Source organism: Nycticebus coucang, chromosome 18, assembly GCF_027406575.1.
Source record: "Nycticebus coucang isolate mNycCou1 chromosome 18, mNycCou1.pri, whole genome shotgun sequence".
NCBI lineage: Eukaryota > Metazoa > Chordata > Mammalia > Primates > Lorisidae > Nycticebus > Nycticebus coucang.
In genome coordinates this window covers 28,876,856-28,898,141 of record NC_069797.1, presented here as the reverse complement: position 1 = coordinate 28,898,141, position 21,286 = coordinate 28,876,856, and the positions used below count along the sequence as shown (strand labels likewise).

The 21,286-nt window shown below is 40.5% G+C and overlaps 1 protein-coding gene across 2 annotated transcripts in view; it reads left to right on the top strand.

Annotated features, from left to right (window-relative positions):
- The window catches only part of RPA1 (replication protein A1), a 77,920-nt gene extending 59,488 nt beyond the window's left edge, over positions 1-18,432 (top strand). For both annotated transcript variants that reach the window (XM_053568655.1, XM_053568656.1), the window contains 4 exons: positions 240-416; positions 3,901-4,008; positions 15,235-15,321; positions 17,427-18,432. In XM_053568655.1, the coding sequence (XP_053424630.1) occupies positions 240-416; positions 3,901-4,008; positions 15,235-15,321; positions 17,427-17,531 (477 nt within the window). In that variant the 3' untranslated portion in view covers positions 17,532-18,432. The remainder of the gene's footprint in view (positions 1-239; positions 417-3,900; positions 4,009-15,234; positions 15,322-17,426) is intronic.
- Positions 18,433-21,286: the final 2,854 nt, after the last annotated feature.

The following is a 21,286-nucleotide window of genomic DNA, read 5'->3' as shown; positions in this document are numbered from 1 at the left end:
CTGTGAGCTGTGACGCTTTAGCACTCTACAGGGCGCCATTGTGAGATTCTGTCTCAAAACAACAACAAAAAACTATAGAATGAATTATTCCCTGTAATTACTTTGTGATCTTGAGAATTTAGAATTTATAAATACTTACCTTACCACTTACGTGTGGAAGGGAGCTTTGAAGGGCCTCTGAGTCCAGTCGTGAGTGCAGGTTGGTGCTCTGTGTCACATGTCATTCTTCTCTCCTAAAGGCCGACTATTTTAGCTCTGTGGCGACAGTGGTGTATCTTCGCAAAGAGAACTCTATGTACCAGGCCTGCCCAACTCAGGACTGCAATAAGAAAGTGATCGACCAACAGAATGGATTATACCGCTGTGAGAAGTGTGACAGTGAATTTCCCAATTTCAAGTACCGCATGATCCTGTCAGTAAGTAGAATGGGTAGATGAGAACCTCTGTGGTTTTTATTAAGTCTCTTTCATGGGTGGACACAACAGCAGAAACAAGGGTGGTCACGGTGGGAAGCTTACAGAGGACTAAGCACTGAAGAGCTTGTTAATTTTCTATAAATAAGGAAGTTGGGCTTTTCACTCAAGCCGTCTAGCTTTGCCTACTTAAATAAGCTTTTCTTCATGCAAGAATGTTGGGTTGAGATACCCGGGCTGATTTTAGCCTTCTGTGCATGTTGTGCAATGACAGCATTGGTGGCACTCGTCTGCTAAATGTTATGAGGATAAATGAATTTGAAATGTCTCTTCTGGAGAGCAGTAATTGTACTTACACTGCTCATGCCTATATTTAGTTATTTTTCTTGTGGATAATCTATCCCTCTAGCCTTAGTAGAACGGACTTCAGAGGAATGTGACCACATGCTGATGTGGGATTGTTGCTTTTGTACATTGTAAGAATTGTTTCTGTCTGTATTTGAAACCTTTAAAATGGGCTGGGCACGGTGGCTCGTGCCTATAATCCTACCACTTTGCGAGGCTGAGGTGGGAGAATTGCATAAGGCCAGGATTTTGAGGCCAGTCCAAGTAAAATAGTGAGATCCCCTCCCCCTCCCCCCATCTCTATAGAAAATTTAAAAATTAGCCAGGCATAGTGTCCCGTGCTTATAGTCCCAGCTTAGGAGACTGGAGCAGGAGGATTGCTTAAACCTCAGGAGTTTGAGATTGCAGTGAGCTGTGATGGCACCCCTGCACTCTACTCTGGGCAGCAGAGCAAGACCCTGTCCCACCTCCCCTACCCCTGAAAAAAAAAACAAAACCTTTAAAATGGCTCGGCGCCTGTAGCTCAGCAGCTAGGACACCAGCCACATACACCAGGGCTGGCAGGTTCAAACCTGGCCCGGGCCTCCTAAACAATAATGACTACTATAACAACAACAACAACAAAAATGGCCAGGCATTGTGCCGGGCACCTGTAGTCCCAGCTACCTGGGAGGCTGAGGCAAGAGCATCACTTAAGCCCAAGAGTCTGAGGTTGCTGTGAGCTGTGACGCTACAGCACTCTACCAAGGGCAACATAAGGAGACTCTGTCTCAAAAAAAAAAAAAAAAAAACCTTTAAAATGAACAGTATAAGATTTTTTTAAAAATGATAATACTGAATGTAAAGGTTCAAGAAAACGGGCACTCTTAACATTTTTCTGGAAGATGATTTGGAAGTAAGATGTCAGAAGCCTTAAAAATGTTTATTTTCTATCACAGTAAACACCCTGGAGGGAATTTTTCCTAAGGAAAGAATCAGAGTTCTTAACATCCGTATAAAGCTGTCTGTTACACTGTTGTTTATTTTGAAAAACTGGATACAATTTAAATGCCCTTCATATTCCACTGGCTAATTGCTTTATTGAATATCCTTGGAAGACTGTGAAGGTGTTAGAATTTGCTATTTATTTGACAGTTTCCACAGTGAAAATGTTTGAAAACCATTGCTAATTAAGACTCTTAAACAACATTTAATAAATAATATAAGGCTGTATTAGTTGAAAATAGCAAATTTTAATTGGTATGTTTTATATGTTCTTGGTGTATACAGACAGAAAACAGACTGGGAAGATGAATACCAGACTGATAATTGGTTATTTCTGGTAGATTTTAATTTTCTTCTTTATGTTTTTCTGTTTTTTCTACTTTTTTTTTTTAGTAAATTATAGAAGAAAAATTTGAAGAAGTCTTTTGAGATTCAAACAAGTAAAAGATTCCAACTATCCATTCTACATTTTAATTGCCCTTTAAAATGCTAGTTCAGCAGGAAAGTTCCACATTTAAGCTTCTTATTTCGTTGAACTAAGATAAGGAAAATTGTTTTAGATACTCTGTTTCATCAGCCTTTCTGTTAAATTCTTAAATAATGGGAGCTCCTACCCGTCCTGATGTGACATTTATCGGGTGTCTGCACCTTTGAGATTTTTACCCTGTATGGTGAGACATTCTTTTCTTCTTTTTTTTTTTTTTGAGACAGAGCCTCAAGCTGTCACCCTGGGTAGAGTGCTGTAGCATCACAGCTCACAGCAACCTCCACCTCCTGGGCTTAAGTGATTCTCTTGCCTCAGCCTCCAAAGTAGCTGGGACTACCGGCACCTGCCATAACACCCACCTATTTTTGGCTGTAGTTGTTATTGTTGTTTGGCAGGCCTGTGCTGGATTCGAATTCACCAGCTCGGGTGTATGTGGCTGGCGCCTTAGCTGCTTGAGCTACAGTCACTGAGCCAGAGAGATGCTCTTTTCCTCTTAGAAGGATAGCGTGGTGGTGGCTTCGTGCCTGTAGCACATTGGTTACAGTACCAGCCACATACACCAAAGTTGGTAGGTTTGAACCCGGCCCGGGCCAGCTAACCAACAATGACAACTGCAACAAAAAAATAGCTGGGCATTGTGGCGGGTGCCTGTAGTCCCAGCTATTTGGAAGGCTGAGGCAAAAGAATCACTTGAGCCCAAGAGTTTGAGGTTGCTGTGAGGTGTGACATCACAGCACTCTACCCAGGGTGACATAGTGAGAGTCTGTCTCAAAAAAAAAAAAAAAAAGAAGGCTAGCATGGTGTAAACCATAGGGATGAGCCCAGTATGTGATACCATTTCCATGTATTTATGAGTACATATAAGTACATGAGTACATGTCACCTTATTCTGCCTCGTGTACACATTAAAGGAATATGTAAAATATCCAAATGATACCTTAAAAAAAATTTAACCCTCATTTCTAAGCCATTGGATTCTTCGAGATCTACTTTCTTCCTCAGCTCTCTTCTGTGTTTAATTTCATACCATAGTCCAACTGAAGCCACTTGTTTCTGTTACTAGGTAAGACTGGTGACTGGCCCTAGTGTGCTCTTAAATTGTCTGATTTGGTCAGCAGTGACTTAGAGCCATCTCAGGGACCTCCTCCTAGTGATTGACGAATATACAATTTAAAATGCAGAGAACTTGCCCTATTAGAGGCTTCCTCAAAACCTTTAGTACAAAGCTCAATGCACCTGGAGGGGAACTAAGTCTTGTATGCCTGGATTCTGCATCTGAGCGAGAGGTTAACAGGGCTATGTCTCCACTGAGATCTGGAATCATGTCCACAGCATATTGTATTCCTGTTTAACATTTTATTTATTTACTTTTTTATTTTTTTGCAGTTTTGGCCGGGGCCGGGTTCAAACCTGCCACCCCGGGTATATGGGGCTGGCGCCCTACACATTGAGCCATAGGCACCTCCCCTGTTTAACATTTTAAAACTTCTTTCTATGATACCATTTATATTTTTTAGAAAGAATACATAGCATAGATAATGATAATGTTTTCTTCTCTGGAAATTCCTTAATAGGTGAAAAAGGTAACCTCCTAGTCTCCTTACGCTGTCTTTCTTTTATTGTTTCTTTGCTGAAATAATCTAGAATTGGGGTTGTTGTTTTTTTTTTTAGGTAAATATTGCAGATTTTCAAGACAACCAATGGGTGACTTGTTTCCAGGAGTCTGCTGAAGCTATCCTTGGACAAAACACTGCTTATCTCGGGGAATTAAAAGAGAAGGTCAGCCACAAACTTTATTATAACTAATAATAGTTCTCATGCCGTCCCTTTGACCTTTTTTTTTGCTGTTTAATATTTTTTGGTTTGTTTCTTTTCGGTGTTGTATACAATTTCTCAGTCTGATTATATAAGAGCTTATCTGATTTTATCTAATTTTGTCCATTTTTGATGCAGTTAATAATGAGGTAATGAAATAGTGTATATAAAAATGCTTTAAGCCGGGTGCGGTGGCTCACGCCTGTAATCCCAGCACTGTGGGAGGCTGAGGAGGGAGAATCACTTGAGCTCAGGAGTTCGTGACTCGCCTGAGCGACAGTGAGACCCTGACTCATGAAAAAAATGGAAAAACCCAGCCGGGTGCCGCAGCGAGCGCCTGTAATCCCAGCGGCTTCCGGAGGCTGAGGTTGCGGTGAGCTACCACGCCCACTGCCCTCTGCTCAGGGGTGTAGGGTGGGACCCTGTCTCAACAAAAAAAAAAAATAAATGCTTTAAAACCAAAGTACTTTACAAGTATGAGCCATTCCTACTAGCACACCGGTGTGCCTGCACTTACTTGCAGTCTGGAAAGTATTGATATCTTCTAAAATAATCAAAAGTACAGTTGCGCCTTTTTAACATAATAAACACCCCCCAGAAAAGTCGTGTCAAATCCCGGTGTAAGTGCACATTGAAGCACTTAAAAATACATGGTGCTTGCTCCTTCAGGCTATCAGATAAAATTATTTTTTTTTAATTGTTGGGGATTCTTTGAGGGTACAAGAAACCAGGTTACACTGATTGCATTTGTTAGGTAAAGTCCCTCTTACAATCGTGTCTTGCCCCCCAAAGGTGTGACACACACCAAGGCCCCACCCCTCCCTCCTTCCCTCTGCTCTTCCTTTCCCCACCCTTCCTTCCTTCTTTCTGTCTGCTCTCCAGATAAAATTGTTAATGCAGGGACTTTCTTTTATAAGATAACTTTATCCATTTCATTTTTATAAATATATATTTTCTTCATATATTAGATTTTTTAATGCAGAGAATAGATTACTAATTATGCTGAACTGAAGAAGACAATCACTCAGGTAAAACATATAATGAAGACCAATAAAAGTTTTATTTTCTGGGCCATGTAAATTAGCATTTGTCTATAGGTGGGTTATTTTTCTGTATCCTCCAAATTGGTTAGAATACTTGGAAAGACTACAAAGAAAAGGATGTGCCATTTGTTATGGCCTAGTTTTCTTGTCTTTTCCAATCTTCAGTTCTGTTTGTTTCTGCCCTCACCTCCTTTTTGAATTGTCCATGAGATCTCTGAAAATAGTCCCAACAAGTCATTTCACAGACATAAATGGAATTGATTTTAAGTGTGGTAGTGTCTTGTGTCTGTTTTGCCTGGTCCTCAATTTTCATATCAGATGTTAAGGCTCAAGTCAGCCTTTTGGGATATTTTATGAGCTTATTATAGTTAACTGTCTTTGCTGATGATGAAATTGGGACATAGAGAAACTTCCCTAAGGGGCCTTGAGATCTTAGAAGAGTAATGGCAACTGGTATAATTTTCTTTTGAGTTTAATACTGTTTTATTTACATATCTGAAAGTTGAAGGGACATCTTTTTTCTTTTTCTTTCTTTTTCTTTTTTCTTTTTTGTCAAATAACCTTTACAAAAAAAGAGTTCTGTATAACAAATCTCTTTTCATGTTCCATGTGACTTGCAAAGATATTTAGCTGATAAGTTTATTTTATGTATATTTATACAAAATACATTCTCAGCTGGGTGAGGTAGCTTGTGACTGTAATCCTAGCACGTTGGGAGTTAGGCCAGGATGATTACTTGAGGCCAAGAATTTGAAACCAGCCTAAGCAACATAGCAAGACCCTATCTCTACAAAAAAAAAAAAAAAATAGAAAAATTAGCTGGATATGATAGTGCACACCTATAGTCTCAGCTACTTGGGAGGCTGAGCCAGGAGGTTCACTTGAGCCCAAGATTTAAGGCTCCAGTGAGCTATGATGACACCGTGGCACTCTAGTCCAGGCAACAGAGTAAGGTCCTATCTATAAAAAAAAAAAGACAGCGAGAGAGAGAAAGAAACTTAATCAAATAGTATTTCAAGAGTGAAAGGGGAGGAAAGGATTGTGTTTTTAGACCTTCCCTAGTCTTTTCCCACTTCACCTGTCTTCTCTACTTGCTCACCAAATCAGTAGCTATAAATACAGAGTCTTAAATAATATTTAACTTGAATTTTTTCTATTTTCCCCCAACTCTTAATTCATGATGAAGATGCTGGGCCTCAGGTCAATTCCATTACATTCAAAGTCTTAGGAATTGCCTGTGAGTGATTTTAACTTGTGTGTGTGTGTGGTAAAATATACATAAGATTTACCATTATGACCATTTTTAAGTATACAATTTAGTGGCATTAAGTATATTCTTGTTGGGCGGCGCCTGTGGCTCAGTCGGCCGGCCCCATATACCGAGGGTGGCCGTTCAAACCCGGCCCTGGCTGAACTGCAAACCAAAAAATAGCTGGGCGTTGTGGCAGGCGTCTGTAGTCCAGCTACTCGGGAGGCTGAGGCAAGAGAATCGCTTCAGCCCAGGAGTTGGAGGTTGCTGTGAGCTGTGTGATGCCATGGCACTCTACCGAGGGCGATAAAGTGAGACTCTGTGTCTACAAAAAAAAAAGTATATTCTTGTTGTGCATTACCATCCATCCAGCTCCCAAACTTTTATTTTTACTTTTTTTTTATTAAATCGTAAACACATAGATCATGTATACATTAATGCATTTATGGAGTACAATGTGCTGATTTCATACAGAATTAGGAACACTTATATCACCATGGTTATCATCATCACTTACATGGTTAATATATATATATATTATATTAACTATATATATAATAGTATATTATATATATAATATATAACTATTATATATATATTATATTATTATATTATATTATTAATATATATATATATATACACATATACCTCATCTCGTTTACTTATTGTGTTAAGACATTTATACTCTATACTAATAGATCCGACATGTACCCTTGAATTATGCACCATAGGTGTGATCCTACCATTCATCCTTCCTCCATCTGACCTCTTTCCTCCCCTCCCAGCCGCCCCCCCTTCATCTTGGGCCACAGTTGTGATCTATTCTTCATATGAAAGTGTGAGTGATTGTAAATTGGTTTCATAATAGTGCTGCATACATTAGATATTTTTTCTTCCATTCTTGAGATACTTTACTAAATAGGATATGTTCCAGCTCCATCCATGTAAACGTAAAAGAGGTAAAGTCTCCATCTTTTTTTAAGGCTGCATAATATTCCATGGTGTACATATACCACAATTTATTAATTCATTCATGGGTAGATGGGCACTTGGGCTTCTTCCGTGACATGGCTATTATGAATTGAGCTGCAATGAACAATCTGGTGCAAATATCTTTGTTATAGAGTGATTTTTAGTCTTTTGAATATACACCTAGTAGAGGAATTGCGGGATCAAACGGCAGGTCTACTTTTAGATCCCTGAGTATTCTCCATACTTCTTTCCAAAAGGGATGTATTAGCTTGCACTCCCACCAGCAGTACAGAAGTGTTCCCTTTTCTCATCCACGCCAACACCTGCAGTTTTGGGATTTTGTTATGTTTTTGTTTTTTTATAGAGACAGAGTCTCACTTTATCATCCTCGGTAGAGTGCCGTGGCGTCACACAGCTCACAGCAACCTCCTGGGCTTAGGCGATTCTCTTGCCTCAGCCTCCCAAGTAGCTGGGACTACAGGCGCCCACCACAACGCCCAGCTATTTTGTTGTTGTTGTTGCAGTTTGGCCAGGGCTGGGTTTGAACCCACCACCCTCGGGATATGGGGCCAGCGCTCTACCCACTGAGCCACAAGTGCCGTTCTATGTGAGCCACTCTTATGGGAGTTAGATGATATCTCAAAGTGGTTTTGATTTGCATTTCTCTGATAATTAAAGATGATGAGCATTTTTTTCATGCATCTGCAGGTGATACACCTATCATCTTCAGAGAAGCTTCTGTTCAAGTCCCTTGCCCACAGTGAAATGGGATTACTTGTTCTTTTCTTTTCTTTTTTTTTTTTTTTTTTTGTAGAGACAGAGTCTCACTGTACCGCCCTCAGGTAGAGTGCCGTGGTGTCACACGGCTCACAGCAACCTCTAACTCTTGGGCTTACGCGATTCTCTTGCCTCAGCCTCCCGAGCAGCTGGGACTACAGGCGCCCGCCACAACGCCCAGCTAACTTGTTCTTTTCTTAATTATTAGTTTGAGTTCTCTGTGGATTCTGGTTATCAAACCTTTGTCAGCAGCATAACCTGCAAATATCCTCTTCCATTCTGACGGCTGTCTGCTTGCTTTACTTGCTGTGTTCTTGGCTGTGCAAAAGCTTTTTAGTTTGATTTGATTCCAGTAATGTATTTTTGGTTGCTTCAATTGCCCAGAGGATCCTCCTCATAAAGTATCCTCCCAGGCCAGTTTCTTCAAGTGTTTCTTCTATACTCTCTCCAAAAATCTTTATAGTTTCATGTCTTAAGTTTAAATCTTTTATCCAGTGAGAGTCAATTTTTGTTGATGAGAAAGGTGTAGGTCCAGTTTCAGTCCTCTACAAGTCACCAGCCAATTCTCCCAGCACCATTTGTTAAATAGGGAATCTTTCTCCCAATTTATATTTTTGATAAGCTTATCAAAGATCAAATGACAATAAATGTCTAGGTTCATCTCTTGGTTCTCATTTCTGTTCCATACATCTACCTCTGTTTTTTTGCTAGTACCATGCTGTTTTGATTACTGTAGATTTATAGTATAATTTGAAGTCTAGTAGCATGATTCCTCCTGCTTGGTTTTTATTTCTGAGTAATGTCTTGCCTGTTCAAGGTTTTTTCTGGGACCATATAAAACGAAGTACTATTTTTTTCCAGATCTTTAAGGTGTAAGAGTGGTGCTTTGATAGGGATTGCATTAAATTGGTAAATTGCTTTGGGTAATATGGACATTTTAACAATGTTGATTCTTTCTAGCCATGAGCATGGTATGTTTTTCCATTTGTTAACATCTTCAGCTATTTCTTTTCTCAGAGTTTCATAATTCTCTTTATAGAGATCTTTCACGTCCTTTGTTAGGTAAATTCCTAAGTATTTCATCTTCTTTGGCACAAGTGTAAAGGGAATAGAGTCCTTGACTGTTTTTTCAGCTTGACTATCATTGGTATATATAAAAGCTACTGATTTGTGAGTATTGATTTTATATCCTGAGACACTGCTGTATTCCTTGATCACTTCTAAGAGTTTTGTGGTTGAGTCCCTGGGGTTTTCCAGGTATAAAATCATATCATTTGCAAAAAGTGAAAGTTTGATCTCCTCTGACCTGGTTTGTATACCCTTGATCTCCTTCTCTTGCCTGATTGCGATGGCTAAGACTTCCATTACAATGTTAAAAAGCAGTGAAGAGGGGCAGCACCTGTGGCTCAAGGAGGAGGGCACTGGCCCCATATACCAGGGGTGGCAGGTTTGAGCTTGGCCCCGGCCAAAACTGCAAAAAAAAAAAGGCAGTAGAGACAATGGACAACTTTGCCTGGTTCCTGATCTGAGTGGAAATGTTTTCAATTTTACTCCATTCAACATGATATTGGCTGTGGGTATGCTGTAGATGGCCTTTATCAGTTTAAGAAAAGTCCCTTCTATACCTATTTTCTTAAGTGTTCTGATCATGAAAGGATGCTAGATATTGTCAAAAGCATCTATTGAGAGAATCATATGGTCTTTGTTTTTTAGTTTATTTATGTGATGTATTATGTTATAGGTTTACGTATATTGAACCAATATACGTAAATGGTGGTCATGGTGTATCATTCGTTTGATGTGTTGCTGGATTATGTAGGATCTTAGTGAATATTTTTGCATCTATGTTCATTAAAGATATTGGTCTATAGTTTTCTTTTCTTGTTGGGTCTTTTCCTGGTTTGGGGATCAGGGTGATATTTGCGTCATAGAATGTGTTGGGAAGTATTCCTTCTTTTTCGATGTTTTGGAAAAGGGTAAGTAATATAGGTACTAGTTCCTCTTTAAAGGTTTGGTAGAATTCTGATGTGAAGCCATCTGGGCTTTTCTTTTTAGGGAGATTTTGTATAGTTGATGCTATTTCAGAACTTGACATAGTTCTATTCAGCATTTCCAAGTCTTTCTGATTAAGTTTAGGTAGGTGGCGTGCTTCCAAGTATTGATCAATTTCTTTCATATTTTCATATTTCTGAGAATAAAGTTTTTTGTAGCATTCATTAAGGATTTTTTGGATTTCTGAGGTGTCTGTTGTTATTTTGTCTTTGTCATTTCTGGTTGATGATACTGTGGACTTTAATTTTCTATTTTTGGTTAGGTTGGCCAAAGATTTATCAATTTTGTTGAATTTTTCAAAAAGCCAACTTTTTGATTCATCAATGTTTTGAATAATTCTTTTGCTTTCAATTTCATTTAATTCTGCTCTAATTTTAGTTATTTCTTTTCTTCTGCTGAGTTTGGGGTTGGAATGTTCTTCCTTTTCCAGTTGCTTAAGATGTCCCATTAAGTTATTGACTTCTTCTCTTTCTGTTCTCTTGAAGGCTTGCACTGCTATAAATTTCCCTCTTAGAAATGCCTTTGCAGTATCCCACAAGTTCTGATAATTCGTGTCTTCATTATTGTTTTGCTCCAAAAATTTGGCAGTTTCCTTCTTAATCTCATCTATGACCCAGCTATCATTCAGCATGAGGTTATTTAGTTTCCATGTCTTTGTATGAGTACACAGCTACCTGTTATTGGTGAGTTCAACTTTTATTGGGTGATGATCTGAGAAAATACACAGAATAGTTTATATACTTTAAAATTTGCTGAGGTTAGACTGTTGACCTAAGATGTGATTGATTTTGGAGGGTGTTCCATGGGCTGATGAGAAGAATGTGTATTCAGATGTGTTAGGATGAAACGTTCTGTAGATGTCTGTTAAATTCAATTGTTGTATGGTGAAGTTTAAGTCCAAAATTAGTTTGCTTAGTTTTTTCTTGGAGGATCTATCCAACACTGCCAAAGGGGTGTTAAAATCTCCAACTATTATGGTGCTGGAATATATTAAATTGCTCATGTCTGTTAGGGTAAACTGAGGAGCATTTTGGTTGTGTGCATAAATGTTAATAATTGACATCTCATCATTTTGAGTGTTTTCCTTAACAAATATGCAGTGATCATCCTTGTCTTTCCTTACCTTTGTTGGTTTAAAGCCTAGTGTATCTGCAAATAAAATTGCCACCCCTGCTTTTTTCTGATTTCTTTTTGCCTGGATTACAGATGTCCATCCCTTCACCCTGAGTCTATATTTATCCTTTAAGATAAGATGAGATTCTTGTATGCAGCAGATATCTGGCCTGAGTTTTTGTATCCAGTCAGCCAACCTGTACCTCTTAAGAGGACAGTTTAAGCTGTTCACATTAATTGAGAATATTGATAAGCCTGGTAGTATTTTGGGTGTCAAGTTTTTTGAAAGTCCAGTGGACATTTTGAATTTGTTCACCACTGTGGAAATTGTGGTCAAGATTCTTGTTTTGGTCTAGAATTTTTTTTTTTTTCCTTATCAGATTTCTTTTTTTATTAAATCATAGCTGTGTACATTGATATGATCATGGGGCATCATTCACTAGCTTCATAGACTGTTTGACACACTTTATCACACTGGTTAACATAACCTTCCTGGCATTCTCTCAGTTACTATGCCAAGACACATTCCACATTTACCAAGTTTCACATATACCCTTGTAAGATGCACCACTGGTGTAATCCCACCAATCCCCTTCCCTCTACCCACCTCCCCCCTCCCTCCCCTCCCCTTCCCCCTTCCCCCTATTCTTAGATTGTAACTGGGTTATAGCTTTCATGTGATAACCCTAAATTAGTTTCATAGTAGGGCTGAGTACATTGGGTACTTTTTCTTCCATTCTTGAGATACTTTACTAAGAAGAATATGTTCCAGCTCCATCCATGTAAACATGAAAGAGGTAAAGTCTCCATCTTTCTTTAAGGCTGCATAATATTCCACGGTGTACATATACCACAATTAATTAATCCATTTGTGGATCGATGGTCACTTGGGCTTCTTCCATGACTTAGCAATTATGACTAGGGCTGCAATAAACATTCTGGTACAAATATCTTTGTTATGATGTGATTTTTGGTCTTCTGGGTATATGCCCAGTAGAGGGATTACAGGATTGAATGGCAGATCTATTTTTAGATCTCTAAGTGTTCTCCATATCTCTTTCCAAAAGGAATGTATTAATGTGCATTCCCACCAGCAGTGCAAAAGTGTTCCCTTTTCTCCACATCCGCACCAACATCTCTGGTCTTGGGATTTTGTGATATAGGCTAGTCTCACTGGAGTTAGATGATATCTCAAAGTAGTTTTGATTTGCATTTCTCTGATGATTAAAGATGATGAGCATTTTTTCATATGTCTGAAGGCCGTGCGCCTGTCTTCTTCAGAGGAGTTTCTCTTCAAATCCCTTGCCCAGCCTGCAATGCGATCACTCGTTCTTTTCTTGCTTATACGTTTGAATTTTCTGTGGATTCTGGTTATTAAACCTTTGTCAGAGACATAACCTGCAAATATCTTCTTCCATTCTGAGGGCTGTTTGCTTGCTTTACTTACTGTGTTCTTGGCTGTGCAGAAGCTTTTTAGTTTGATCAAGTCCCAGTAGTGTATTTTTGAAGCTGCTTCTTGGTCTAGAATTTCAGAGTGAGTTTACTTTGGTCATAGAGCGTGTGCTGGTCCTTATGGAGGATGCGTCTGAGGATATCCTGGAGAGCTGGTTTGGTTATGGCAAATTTCTTCAACGTGTGTATGTCATTAAAGTATTTGGCTTCTCCATGATAAATGAAGCTCAGTTCATCTGGATACAGGATCCTGGGCTGAAAGTTGTTTTGTTTTAGGAAATTGAAGGTCGATGACCATTCTCTTCTGGCTTGAAAAGTTTCAGCAGAAAGATCTACAGTCATTCTAATATTTTTCCCCTTGTAGGTTATGATTTTCTTACATCTGGCTGCTTGCAGGATTTTCTCCTTCATATTAACTTTGGCGAAGTTAATTACAATGTGTCTAGAAGATTCTTTGTTTGGGTTGACTCGTGCCAGGGTTCTGAAACTGTCTGCTATCTGACGTTCAGTATCTCTTGCCATGCTTGGGAAGTTCTCCCCAATTATCTCTTGGAGTAGAGTATCTGTGCCTTTTGGACCATCCTCTTCTCCTTCAGGGATTCCTATGAGATGAATGTTTGCTCTTTTGGAGCAATTCTCTTCGCAATTCTTTTGGAGAATTCATCCTGCAATTCTCTCAGGGAATGATCTGTTTTTGCTCTCCACTTCTCTTCCTCTTTGAGTATTTGGGAGCGTTCAAAAGCTTTGTCTTCAATGTCAGAGATCTTTTCTTCTGCCTGCTCCATTCTGTTACTGAGGGATTCTGCTGTATTTCTCAGATCTTTGAGGGCTGAAAGTTCTTGCCACAATGTGTCAAAATCTTTGGTGATTTTGTCTTTGAATTCATTGAATTCTTGAGACAACTTTTGAATTGCTCCTTGAATTTCTAATTCCATCTTTATCTTCACTCTGTTAATCTTACTTGCAATCCAAATTCTGAATTCGATTTCTGACATCTCAGCCATTTGTTTATGAATGGGATCTTCTGTTGTTTCTCCTTTGTCATTCCTTGGAGGATTTGATCTACTCTGATTATTCATGTTGCCAGAGTTTTTCCACTGATTCTGCCCCATGATTATTTTTTACCTGTTTGGCTTCAGAAGCTGACAAGGTGAAATTGAATCGAGGGCTCCTGGAGTTGTAATTAACCAGCCCTTTATCAAAGAACTGGGACTGGTGATTGGCTTTTCCCTTACAGCTTTACAAAGGTACCATTCAGAGCTACTGCCTGAAACTCTGGGCACCTGCTTAGTGTGGTGGGGCTAGATGGCACTGATTGATATTCTGCTAGTCTCTGTCCAATCCTAGTGAATCAGTGGCTTTGGGCTGAAATCTCAGCTGTGGAGATATATAAGAAATTATATATCTCCCTGCCCCCCCACAGGCGACAACTGGAAGAGGAGAATCCCACACTCCCACAACACAACCAGGGTACAACCTTGGTGTGTCCCAGAGTTATCGACCCAGGTCAAGAGTTCTAAACCAATTGTCCTGGTCAACACAAACACCAATCAGATGGGAGAGTTCAAAAGTCTTCAGCATGTAGGCAGCAGGGGTTCACTGGCAGCTCAATTTGACTCCAGTGGGAGGGACCGTAGAGCTGCCACACTGTCAAGGGTGGCGCTTCTGTTCTGGGGTAGGGCTGTGTGCAGGTCATAGGAGCTGGTGGGTAGCTGGTGGGTGTTGCCACTGGCCATAAGGGTCACAGGAGCCAGGCAGGAGCTACTGACCCCCACCCTCTGGCCGATCTGGGCAGGAAGCCGGAGGGTGGAGTGGCCAGCCTTGGGGGCCTCAGGGGTCACAGGAGCCGGGCAGGAGTCACTGGCCACAAGCCATGGGTCTCAGGAGCCAGCGGGGAGCCAGACTCCAGCAGTGGGCTGCATGGTCTCAGGAGCCACAGGGGTCTCAGGAGCTGGGTGGGAGTCACAGCCGCAGCCGCCTTGACTGGTGAACAGTGTGAGACCCGAGGTATGCTCTTTCCAACACGGGGCAAGTCTCTCTCCCCTTGTGACTCCCCACCTTTATTAAAGTTATAGTTTCAGTGCAACTGTCTCACAGCTCACAAGGTGCCCCGCCCTAGTCTATTTTTACTTTAATAGACAAACCCATGTAGACAAAAACAGATTCATATTTTTCAGGGTAGAGGGAAGGGGAGAATGGAGAGTACCAATAATGGATTGGGGATTTCTTTTGGGGGTAACAACTTTTTCCTTTTCTCAAACTCAAACTCTACACATTAAACAATAGCTCCCCTTAACGGCCCTGACAACTACCATTCTATTTTATACAAATCTGATTACTTTAAATGTTGTGATTTGAAATAAAATTCTACTTCAATAGTTTTATGTAACGTTGACCTGCAGAGTTTTCATTCCTAAGTAATTTCAAACCACTGGGGTGATAATTTTCTCAAAAGTGTTTTCAAAACTCTTGTCAGTATTTTCAAGTTGTCCAGTAGTTTCCATGTCTAAAGTTTTGTGTTTGTTTTTGCAGAATGAACAGGCATTTGAGGAAGTTTTTCAGAATGCCAACTTTCGATCTTTCACATTCAGAATCAGGGTCAAACTAGAGAACTACAATGTAAGTAAGGTCCCTAGGACAGGCATTAAAGTATTTGCTGTCAGTGAACTTGGAGGGTACCTGCAGTCTCCCATATTCGGGAGGCAGGAGGATGGCTTGAGCTCAAGAGTTTGAGGTTGCTGTGAGCTATGCCATGGCACTCTACTGAGGGCAATGAAGTAAACCTCTGTCCCCAAAAAAAAAAGTTAAAGTCTGGGGGGTGGGGGTGTTGGTTTGTATTCTAACAAAAAATGATAACACATGTAATGGAGTCACATTCTTCACAAGTCTAGGTCCTAAAATCAGTGTATGAGCCAGGCAGGGTGGTATAATCCCAGTTACTCAAGAGGCTGAGACAGAAGGATCACTTGAGCTCTGGAGTTCAAAGCCAGCCTGGGCAATATAGCAAGACTCCGTCTCTAAATCAGTCAATCTGTATATGAAACAAAGACCACATGTAGTTAAAATTACCTTGAAAATTCCTTAAATTGCCCATAATGTCATATAGTTATGTAGTCATAATAAAACAGTATTTATTTACTAAGTACTATCTGCCAGACACTGTTCTATGCAAGTATTATCTTACTTGATCCGTACAGTAACCCTATATATGGAAACTATTGTTTTCCCCATTTTACCAATGACAGAATAGAGGCGTACAGAGAACAAGTCATTTGCCTAAAGTCATAGGCTGGCAAGAGGCAGAGCTCACTGGCTGGGCGTGGTGGCTCACACCTGTAATCTTAACACTCTGGGAGGCTAAGGCAGGTGGATTGCTTGAGCTCAAGAGTTCGAGACCAGCCTGGGCAAGAGCAAAACCCTATCTCTAAAAGAACAAAATAGCCTGGGTGTTGTGGTGGGTGCCTATAGTTACAGCTACTTGGGAGGCTAAGGCAAGAGAAAATCGCTTGAGCCCAAGAGTTTGAGGTTTGCTGTGAGCTGTGTTGCACTCTACCCAGGATGTCAAAGTGAAACTCTGTCTCAAAAAAAGAGGCAGAGCTCAGAGTCCAGCCCAGGCAGTCCAGCTTCAGAGCTTTGCTCCAAATCATATTCATGAATATTCCTGGATTTAGTGAGAACCCCAGACCTAGACTTTGCAGCTTTTCTGGGCATCACTCCATTCTGCCTCTAAAGGTACCATTCAGTCCCTGGATATGAATGGATAAGTGAGGATTCCGAAACACTCCTGCTTTTTGTAGGGTTTACTCATTCCGTTTTTGGTTGGTTTCTTTTTTTTTTTTTAATTGAGACAGAGTCTCACTTTGTCACCCTCAGTATAGTGCTATGGTGTCGTAGCTCACAGCAATCTCAAACTCTTGGGCTCAAGCAGTTCTTTTGCCTCAGCCTCCCTCAGTCCCCTCATCTGGGACAACAGGTGCCTACCACAACACCCCGCTATTTTTTTTTAACAGGCCTAGGCTGGGTTTGACCCCACCAGCACCAGAGCATGTGGCCGGCGCCCTAACCACTGAGCTACAGGTGCCCCTCATTCCGTTTTATTGTTTGACCTTAACCTTCATAGCTGCTCGTAGATGTGTTTGTTACTATATACATGAGATGAGGGTCAAATGTTAATGTGGTATGATGTCAGGGAGTGGGGTGGAGTCAGGGCATTTTTAGGGTCCTTACCCCTCTTGCAGTGTGAACATGGAAGGTGAAGTGCAGACATTGCCTCTCCCAGAGCTGCAATAGGACCCAAACTAGGTCCGTCCCTCTGACTCAGTTTTTCTTGAAATGAAAGTTCAGCTTTCAGAACTTGCTGTGTGGCTTTAAGTGAGTCACATACCCTCTCTGGGCTCCTGTTCCCCCTCTGGAAAGAGAATAAATTGAACTAGAGAAGCCCTCTAAAGTCCCCCATTTGGATTCTAGGTTTCTGAGTGTTTGAGAGCACAAGGAAAAGATCAAAGGGCCAACGTTGAAGGGAGGATCTGTCCACTCTCCCAGCCTCAAATTCTGGACTAGGCTGTCACTCATGTTTTCCTCATTGGAATTACTGAATTCTGAATCCAGTGTGTCTGTGTTTTGTCCTGCTGGTCTCATTGAAACCCCAAAGCAAAGAGCATTGTCACCACTGCTTCCTGCCATGGTGCCTTTATGGCTCACAAACTGCTTTTCTCTTTTTGAAGGACGAGTCTCGAATTAAGGCCACGGTGATGGACGTGAAGCCTGTGGACTACAGAGAATATGGGAGAAGGCTGATCACAAACATCCGGAAAAACGCACTTATGTGAGGAGAGCAGCACTGATTGGGCAGAAGTTTGCAAATAAAGATCCAAAATGGAATCGATTTCTTCCTGCCCCTGTGACAATCTCACCTTAGCTACACAATGCAGAGAGCCTCCTTATGGTGGACTAAACAATTTCTTCTCTTACATGCATCTCAGAACCCATTGGTAGGCAAAGGAAAATAAGATTGGATGCTGTGGTGTAAGCTGAGTCAGGCCTAGGGGTCGGCTGATACACTACCACTCCCTCCCTCCATCTTTAGTCTTTTGTTAATTTTGTTAAGATTTCATTATCATCAAGCAGGAATTATGTCACATGTAATTGGCCCTAATGGCAGACAGTGAAATAAATTATGTAACTAGGGTTTTGCTTCTGCAATGGTGATAACTTCACAACTTTGGCTGCTTCTTGGTGGGGGTGGGGGTAGCTGAGAAGTGGTTGTGGGGAACCTGGGTGTTTTAGTGTATCTTCCTAGAATTCAAAGACTCTCTCTTTCTAGAGTTGCTGCATAGTTGTTAATGCTTAGAATGGCAATAGGGTAGAATTATTAATCAAAGGCATATCTTTTCTATCTGAAGATATCCTTCCTTCAGGGTTTAATAGAGTGAGTCAAATGGGTCTGATATTAATCAAAATTGTCTCTTCTGAGGACGGCTGATAAGCATTGACTTACCGTCCCCTAGGGAAATCCAGGCAACTACAAAGCGCTGTTTTAGTTTTCACTTCAATTAATGTTGCTTTTGAGTTGGTGAATACACACTTTTTCCACCTGTACATATTTATTGCATTCATATATTTCATTTCTTGACTAAAGCTATGTTAAACAGAAAGGATTTTGAAGGGAGAGGCCTTTTGTTTCTCTTACTTTGTTTTAATAAACAGTATATTCTTTGCTTGTGAATCCTACCTTCTTTGAATGCAAAGGTTCTTGTAACTGGAAAGCAATTAATTAGTCTTCATAATAAATGTTCACTTGGGGGAGGTGTTAACTCGTTACAAACTTGAAGATTAGTCCAAGCATGGAGCTCCTTCTTCCTAATGTTCGCAACCCTGAAATGCATCTTTAAAAGAATGAAAACACTAAATAAAAAAGCCATTGTGCCCAAGGATGCTGATGATCTGGCACTTTGGGATTTTATTGATGTTTACACAGCAGTCTCACACCAACCAGGCTTTGAAATGTGTACAGACAGTGAGCTAGTAAGAAAACAGTAATTATGCTACTGGGCTTTTCAGTCGGCGAGAGCATGCTTGCTCTGTGTGTTCCTAATCATATTAATTATCTATCCGATTGCTGCAACCCACCGCTTGGCATTTGCTGCACATCTCTCTAAGTATCCGGGCAGTGTTGCAGTCAGCCTACAGCCAGAGACTCTGGTTTTTAATCTGTACAAATGCAGCCATGTGGAGTCTTTTTGGAGATGGAGAGTGATAATATCCTGTCCGTTTCATCCTTAGCTGTCCTCTTTTGGGAGGAACCAGCCAGCCTTGGACAAGATGACTCCCGTTCCTTCTTACCCTTCTCTAGTCTCACGAGATGGTAACTGGGTCACACAAGATTCTCTGGCTGAGGCCTCAACAGTTTTTATGGAAGTTCTTTTCTGTCTGACCTTGCCTATAAAGCACTGACTAGAAAATTATAGTCTTCAACACTATTCTGGATTGACAAATTGTGGGTGAGAAGTGGTAATCTAGCATTTGGCCTAGTAACCAATCTTTTATGTGTACTACTCCCAGCATTCTCTCTTCCTCCCCATGTGTTCGTCTACCCAGCGAAGAGGCAGCCGTGGTCTGAGGACGCACTTAGATAACATCGTATCCAGGCCCTGTGTGTCCTCAGTGGCCAGTGTGACCAAGCCAACAGGGCTGTGATTAGAAATCCGGGCGGGGGCGGGGGTGGTGGTGGGTGTTCCCTTGAGGGAGCATGTTTAACAGATATCCCTACTAAACAGATTTCCCTACTAAAAATCAGATCACCAGTAGAGGAGCCTCAGAAATTGGCTCCACTGTTATGCTTTTAAAAGATTTAGGTCCCCAAGGGTTGCCTAAATAGATTCTGGCCCACGGTTCTTAGAATTCTCTTGGATATAGTTCACCTCGAAAGACTGTTCATGTTCTATTTCTCATCTTTCACTTAGAGATCAATGTTTATTTTGCGTACACTATGACATCAGCATTAAGCAATTAGGAAAAAAAATCTAATCATTTCGCCTTTATTTTAAATGGTTCTAGAATTCCCTCCAGTCTCATTGTGAAAGAGGCAGGGAAAGAAAATAGAAGGGTAATAATCTGATTTCTGTCCATATTTTCAGTGTTTTATGCTTTCCATTAAAGCCTTGCTAATCTCTAGTGTGCTGTTCTAACTTTTTTGAACTGCAGGGTCAAAAAATTTTCCCCTCCCCCACTTTTTCCTGAGTGGCCTGTCTCCAAAAAGTATAAATAATATCGATCGTGGTATTTAATACACTAATGAAACCCATGGTTATTGACTACATAATTAATATACTCTCCAAAAGTGAAGTTTGGCAGCCCAGTATATAAAGGTTTATATTGACTTGTGTTTCTTTGGCAATATGCATTCTAAGGTTTTTTGTTTGTTGTTTTTTTTTTTTTCCTTCTAAGGTTTTATTTATAGAAAACGAAACTGGTTGTTTGGTCTCCTTTCCTTCTTCCCACTTGTTAGAAGCCACTGTTCCCCTGGTAAATTGATTGTTTCCTTGTCTCAAAGAGGATATCTCTTCTCCCCACCCCACCAACTTTTACGTGGTTCGTTAGCGCTTGCTCTTACAATCCGCTGTGTTGGCAGAGTTCCGGCTTTTATAAACACTTTGGAAATAGTTTCACCAAAAGAGTAGAGTGTAGATGTTTAATTTTCAGTTACTCAAAAAAACCCAAGCATATTTTATTAAGCTGATGTTAAGTATTGTTAATGTTCATTAAAGAAAAAAAGGAACTGTAAGGGGTGTGGGTGGGGTGGAGATGGGAGGGTGAAGAGAGGTTGGTTAATGAGTGCAAACATATAGTTAGAATAAGTTCTAATGTTTAATAGCAGAGTAGGGTGACTATAGTTAACAACCATGTTGTATATTTTTTCAAAATAGCTAGAAGAGAGAACTTGAAGTGTACTCAACACATAGAAAGGATAAATACTCGGGGCGGCGCCTGTGGCTCAGTCAGTAAGGCGCCGGCCCCATATACCGAGGGTGGCGGGTTCAAACCCGGCCCTGGCCAAACTGCAACCAAAAAATAGCCGGGCGTTGTGGCGGGTGCCTGTAGTCCCAGCTGCTCGGGAGGCTGAGGCAAGAGAATCACTTAAGCCCAGGAGTTGGAGGTTGCTGTGAGCCGTGTGAGGCCACAGCACTCTACCGAGGGACATAAAGTGAGACTCTGTCTCTACAAAAAAAAAAAAAAAAAGAAAGGATAAATACTCAGGTGATGGATACCCTAAATACCTTTATTTGGTCATCACATGTTCTGTGCATGTAACAGAATTTCACATTGCCCCATAAATAGGTACAAATGTAATGTATCAAAAAGATAAAAAAAAAAAAAGAAATCTTTTGACCACTGATTATTTCTTGTACAAATAATCCATCTTCATTTTAGAAAAATAATCTGTAGATAAGAAAAAACAGAATTACCCACAATTCCATCAACCAGCAGTAACCACTTGGATAGCTGACTGCTCTTTTCTGTATATTTGAATCAATCTAGTTTTAGTAAAAAATGGGATCATACTGTGCTTACCATTTTGTAACAC